Below are 6,281 nucleotides of genomic sequence, written 5' to 3'. Positions count from 1 at the left end.
ATTCCTTGTGTGCAGTTAGGAGCTAAATTCAGAATTGCCTTTTCTAAACTGATTGCTACAAATTCAGCTTTCCTGAGCTTGAAATTTAAATTGACAGAGAGGAACACCACTGAAAAGGCGACCAGTAGCATGTTTTTCAGTAGCATTAAAGACACGCATCATTTCTTTCCTAGAGGGGCAAACTGTAGGCAAAGGAAAACATGCTTGCCTTTCATGTTATGTGCCATGTCTGGAAGGTGCCAGTGTAAGTCAGATGGGAAGTATGTTTGTATCAATCTAAGCTCCTGCACAGACTGTCTTGTTGACACAATGTGTCACATTGCTTCAACTGTGTCTGAAAATTGTGAATTGTTTCAAAATTCCTTCATTTAGAAACCCAAAAGTAGTCCTTCACCTACAAATTCAACTTTCCTTTTTTATTTGGTAATATAATGTATATGGTGATACTGCTGTTTTGGTGTCTTTTTTTTTTTCTTTTAAAGAAACTATTTCCAATATCAGTATTTATTAAATCTACATATACAGCATATTTATTGAGTATGAATGTTGCATTTTAAAGATACTGTCTTTCCCAAGTATATATTCTCTTTTTTTAAGTTTGTATTTAAATTCTAGGTAGGTAACAGACAGTGTCGTATTAGCTCCAGGTGAATAACACCTGCATTCATCGCTTCCGTACAACACACGTGCTCATCACAGCGAAGGCATCCGTAAGTCCCAACTTCGAACGGGCACTGTCCCATTTAAGCAGAGTAACACTTACTCTCCTTGGTTTTGCACCCAAGAATGAACCAAAAACGAATTTCCAAAGTTTGAAAAGCTTTTAAACTAGAAGCTCACAGACTGTAAGACTGTATCTCTTAGATTCAACTCAGCACCATTTTATTCAAATGAAACGACCTAATGCTTTCTGATGGGGGAGAATCAGCTTCTATTCAGATGACCAACCTATTTTTTAAAGTCAAGTTCAAAAAGGGCTTTACAAGTTTAATGCTCCCAAACACACCATCTGCACAGGAAAGGAAAGAACTTATTTGTACTTTAAGCCTGATTTTGTAGATTTTGAGTGACTAAACACAAATGAAAAGAAAGATATTCTTAGGTATTTTGGTATTTGTTTCTGTTGGAACATATCTTCACTTCAATGTAGTTTTGAGTATGAACAGGGCAAAAAGTTCTTACATCTGGGTCCTGTTACAGACAGAGAGGGCATGAATTAGGGTAGTGACCCAGAAAATGGCAATAGTTGGACTTTAGTCTGTGATGGTCTTGGATTGTCTGGCAACAGCTGTCTTTACTTCCTTGCACCATTTGGACTCGGATCTGAAAAAGAAATGGGATCTGGTAACACGAAATGAAAAGCACTTGGGAGCTGTTGCTGAAACATTATAAAAGGGGAAGGAAATTTGTTCTTCCCACTAGAAAACCCCCCACAGATGAAGATGCCATGTGTGGCGTCTTGAACTGCCATCAGACCATACCAGCCACACAAAGTCTGTGAAAAAGAGTTTACGAGTGTGGTTTGATACATACGGATGTAGGCGCACCATTCACACCCCCCCCCTCAAAAAGCCATTCGTGATGGGTACATGTGGCTAATTAGGAAACTGGCACAAGGCTGCTCAGAAGGCATCACTACTCACATGGTTGCCACTTAACCTCCCACACGAACCCCACAAACGTGTCCTCCAGTGTTGCACCATGGAGGCAATCCCTGCGGCATTTCTTTAATGACGTCCTGCTGAGACACAGTACATTCTAGTAATAGGAACTGCTGTATGTCAAGGGGAAAGGTTTGAGTTTCTGATTTTGCCACCAAGTCCTACTGTGATGTCATCAGGTCACCTATTTTTCCGTCACCACATCACCACTCGATCATTTCAATATACTCAGTATTCAACTATGAAATGTTTATAAACCAAAGTCAGATCCCGGAATGGTCCCTTTTGTTCTGTCTTAGACTTCCCTTCAACAAGTCTCGTCCAGTGTGTGTCATTAGACAAAATTGCCCGTCAGCATGACAGAAACGACACTGGCCTGCACGAAGGCACCTGGAGTGTGTCTGAAAGGCTGACGTCCTGGCTGCGAACATGGGTGCTGAGGATGACAAGTGTCAGTGCAGGAAAAACACTTTCAGCTCTCACCTAAAAACCGAATTTTTCCTTTACACAATTGTATTTCAAGAATCTCAGTAGAATAATATTATGAAATTACCTCTGTCATCTAGGGGTTCCCAGCATTTTCTAATATGAAGACTGCTTCTGAATTTATTCATGACCGCTGGCATGTGGGGGACAGGCTTTTAGCATCTTCTGACTTGATAAATACAATAACTTTTCTAAGTGCGTGACTTAAGTAAATATGCATTTTCTTCATCATAGCACCTCTCAACACATTTGCAAAACAGAATTACATATGTCTGCAAGTCCTATTAGTAGGATCAACAAACAGGCTTGGTTCATGTGGACTCCTAGATTCCTTGCAAAAACCAAAGTTTGGGAATTGTGTATCCCTATCCTCCAAGCCCTTTGCTTTACAAATAAGAAAAGTCAGGGCCCAGAGAGATGATGCGATTTGTGTAACGTTTTGGGGTCACTGGCAGAACTAGACTGTACTCAACGTCTTCCGGTATTTCCATTCCCCACCATAGGCTCCCTTAGCAGGACTGGGAAAATATGCCCAAACCCCTGTGTCTTCATTTATGAATTTACTGTGGTGGCTATTCATCGAAGATGTCACACTACAAAAAGTACGCAGGAAAGATGGGACCCCGTTGCGGAAGCCCAAACTGGCCCTGCCTGGCCCATAGTAGTTGTTCAATAAATAGAGCAGATGGAAACACAACTTCTTTTCCATGACCAGCTCTCTGCCCTCCCTGAGTCTCCACTTCCCTCAAGCTTGAAGCTCTGTCATTGTTCACTCTTACACAGTTGAATATTCAAACTTGCGTTTCCCAAAGATAATTATCTATAATTCAACTCCTACCTCTGCCCACTGTCCCCACCTTCCGTCACTCCAACGGTGTAGTAATCGTCTACTGGACCCACTTCCGTGCCTGCGGACCGAAGTGACACAAAAGGACTCATTTCCGAGTGCTCCAGAAGGGAACTTTCTCTCTCACAGTTCTAAGGAAAGTAGCAACGAAATAAGTTTTCCCTTGGTCTTCATCCATTCTTTCTAATATTCTAGGAGTTCACGCTGAGCTCGCTGAGATGGTGACTATTCCAAAACCAAATCACATCTTTCATCTTGTCGCTAACACGGTCCTGCCCCGGCATCGCCCATTTTGGAAGCACCTCGGCGCCTTCCTCACGTCTGTGAAATGGTTTCTTGAGCCCAGGGGCCTCGTTTGTTGCGTGGAAAAGCAAAGAGATGGCCAAGGAGGAGCGCTGGGAGGGGCAGAGCGGGGCCGGTGACCCTGGCCTTCCCGCGGGCCCAGGGCGCACTCGGGCTTCTCCCAAGGGAAGGGGCGAGGACAGGCGCGTCCAGCTGCCCAGAACGCCCGAGGCTTTCGGTGCTCGTCGCTCGGCGCCGTCCGGAGCGCGGATGTCGGCTCGGCGGGGTTGGGCAGGCGCACGGTCACAGCCGCGGTTTCCACAGCACACGCGGTGGGGCGGCTCGCGGCCCCCGCGGGTCCCGAGGAAGCGCCGGGAAACCGCGGTTCGGAGCCGGCGACAAGCCGATGCCGCCTCGGAAAACAGCAGAGGGGACCGTGCGGACGGCGCGACGCCCACCCGCAGCCCCGCGCGCGTCCGGCCTGCGGGAAGAGCCGCGCACAGTGCCGGGGAAGCCCTGGCTCGGCCCGTCGGTCTGGCTTCGTCCTGACTCACAGACTCGCACGGACTCATGGACACACGCACGGGCTCACAGACGCGCACGGGCGCACGGACTCACGGACGCACGCGCGGACGCACACACACAGACGGACTCACAGACACACAGGGACTCACAGATGCACGGGCAGACTCACAGACACGGACCCTCAGACGTGCATGGACACTTGGACGCGCACGGACTCACAGACACACACACAGACTCACAGACACACGCACGGACTCACAGATGCACATGGCTGCACAGACACGCACAGAGACTCACGGACACGCACACGGGCTCACGGACGTGCGCACGGGCTCACGGATGCGCACGGGCTCACGGACACACGCACGGGCTCACAGACGCGCACGGACTCATGGACACACGCACGGGCTCACAGACGCGCACGGACTCATGGACACACGCACGGGCTCACAGACGCGCACGGGCGCACGGACTCACGGACGCACGCGCGGACGCACACACACAGACGGACTCACAGACACACAGGGACTCACAGACGCACGGGCAGACTCACAGACACGGACCCTCAGACGCGCACGGACACTTGGACGCGCACGGACTCACAGACACACACACAGACTCACGGACACACGCACGGACTCACAGATGCACATGGCTGCACAGACACGCACAGAGACTCACGGACACGCACACGGGCTCACGGACGTGCGCACGGGCTCACGGACGCGCACGGACTCACGGACACGCAGACACGCGCAGAGACTCAAGGATGCGCACGGGTTCACGGACACGCGCACGGGCTCACGGACGCGCACGGACTCACGGACACGCACACGGGCTCACGGACGCACAGACACGCGCAGAGACTCAAGGATGCGCACGGGCTCACGGATGCACAGACACGCGCAGAGCCGGCGCCCCGCAGCACGCGCCCGCTCTTGCGGGTTCTTCAGGCCGAACCCCCCGCACCGCGGTTGGCCCCGCTGGTCCCCGGCGTCCGCCCCTCCCCCCGCGCAGGTGCAGCCCGAGCCCCGCGGTCGCTGCCGCCCCGGCCCTGCGGCAGCCCCGAATCCCTGGGGCGGATTCCTCCTGGTTTTCTCGCACGAACGTGCCAACCCGACGCTCAGCACCTGGACGACTCGACCCGCAGCGGCCGGGGCTGCGACGGCGCAGGGACCACGCGCTGCGAGAGGCCGCTCGGAGAGCCGCGGCGTGAACACCGCCGCCGTGAAGTCCGCCGGGCTCGTCTCCTAAAGCGACTGGGAGCCCGTCTTCCACCTGCAGCAGCACCGGTTCGGTTCTCCTGCTGGAGGTGGGGGTCCGGGACCCCGCGTCCTCGCCCGAACGTGCGGGGGGGGGGGGGCTGGCCCGGGTGCGCGCGAGGCAGGGCGCAGCCCCGAGAACCGCCCCCGAGCCGCGCGGGCCTTTGCGGTGACCCCCGGCTTCTGCCCGTCGGGACGAGCGCGGGGCTCGAGGCCGCTTCCAGGGCGACGAAAACCAAAAACAAGAACAAGTGACCAGAAAGAAAGAAAACCTGAACCCTACGAACCCGCTAACCTTCCCAGATGGGCTGAGAAGGACGGGCCTGCGCTCCCCGGAGCAGCGTCGGGTCGCGGCGGGGGCGTCCTGCGGAGCGCCTGGGCGCGGGGGCACAGGAGGAAGCGCTGCTCTCTGGGTTGGGTCCCTTTGGTCTCCGAGGCCCGCGGGGAAATCGGCCCTGCTGTAGAAGAACATGAGGCTAATGTGACCGCATCTGTTCTCCACCAACGAACCAGCGACCGCCTTGGACGCGCTTCTCCGGCTCCTGAAGCCTGGGGTCCCAGGACGCTGGTCAGTGCGTCCCTCAGCACGTGGCGAACGACAGCCACCGGCCGCCCGCGCGCTGACTGGCGCTTGGGCCCGCGCAGCTGCTGCCTCGGGCCAGAAAGAGAAGCCGTCGCGTCTGCAGAGCCTAATTTCTGCCCCGTTTCAGCTTGCGGGGATCAGCCCGCTGCCGTCCGCTCGGAGCGCCCTGCGGCGGCCCGGAGCTGGGAGGCCAACCGCGGAGGCTCGCCCGCCTTCGGTTTCTGGCCTCCCTCGACAGCGAAGCCTCGTTTGCATTTAAATTTTGAATACGGGCCCTTCTTGACTTAGCAACTCAGCAGTACAGTTCCATGTGCTTGTGACCGACGGATATTCAAAGCATCCAACGTATATTATTTGATTCAGTCTCGCTTATGGCTGAATTGTTTTCCGGGAGACAAAGTGTCGAGAGTCCGCAGCTCTGAGGATGGGGCGCAGGGGTGCACCCTCGGGCCTGTGCACCCGGGTATACATCAAAACAGAGCGAAACAAAACAAAGAACCTTTGCTATGTGCTTGCTTCTTGCACTTTGACCTCAGCCTGCAAACAGGCAGATCTCAGCTGGGATGGATCTAATCAGGAAGTGCTGGAGATATTTTTGTAACTATTTTGCAACATAAAGCTGCATCTTTCTGCTT

General features: G+C 53.4%; 1 protein-coding gene across 3 annotated transcripts; it reads right to left on the bottom strand.

Moving 5' to 3' along the window:
- Positions 1-444: 444 nt before the first annotated feature.
- Positions 445-5,905, bottom strand: LOC309843502 (uncharacterized protein). 3 transcript variants are annotated; one of them, XM_082688996.1, is made up of 3 exons: positions 4,932-5,905; positions 2,986-3,055; positions 445-1,323 (listed from the first exon to the last, which is right to left on the bottom strand). In XM_082688996.1, the coding sequence occupies exons 1-3, from the start codon at positions 5,533-5,535 to the stop codon at positions 1,254-1,256; spliced, it is 744 nt and encodes a 247-aa protein (XP_082545122.1). In that variant the 5' UTR covers positions 5,536-5,905; the 3' UTR covers positions 445-1,253. The 3 variants fall into 3 exon arrangements, 1 of the variants encoding a protein (XP_082545122.1); XR_014300175.1 differs by lacking the exon at positions 4,932-5,905 and having other exon boundaries at positions 3,005-3,833; XR_014300176.1 differs by lacking the exons at positions 445-1,323; positions 4,932-5,905 and adding an exon at positions 2,234-2,316 and having other exon boundaries at positions 2,986-3,833.
- Positions 5,906-6,281: the final 376 nt, after the last annotated feature.

Source organism: Mustela nivalis (genome assembly GCF_964662115.1).
Source record: "Mustela nivalis genome assembly, chromosome: 11".
NCBI lineage: Eukaryota > Metazoa > Chordata > Mammalia > Carnivora > Mustelidae > Mustela > Mustela nivalis.
This window is presented reverse-complemented; position numbering and strand designations above follow the sequence as displayed.

What these genes read in the sequence shown, in the direction of transcription:
- LOC309843502 (XM_082688996.1), bottom strand. Translation starts at nt 5,535, where the DNA reads ATGTTCTTCTACAGCAGGGCCGATTTCCCCGCGGGCCTCGGAGACCAA. An exon ending in CTGCGGGTCGAGTCGTCCAG is followed by an intron (nt 3,056 to 4,931) that starts GTGCTGAGCGTC and finishes TTCGGTCCGCAG; the next exon opens with GCACGGAAGTGGGTCCAGTA. An exon ending in GGTGGGGACAGTGGGCAGAG is followed by an intron (nt 1,324 to 2,985) that starts GTAGGAGTTGAA and finishes TTTCTTTTTCAG; the next exon opens with ATCCGAGTCCAAATGGTGCA.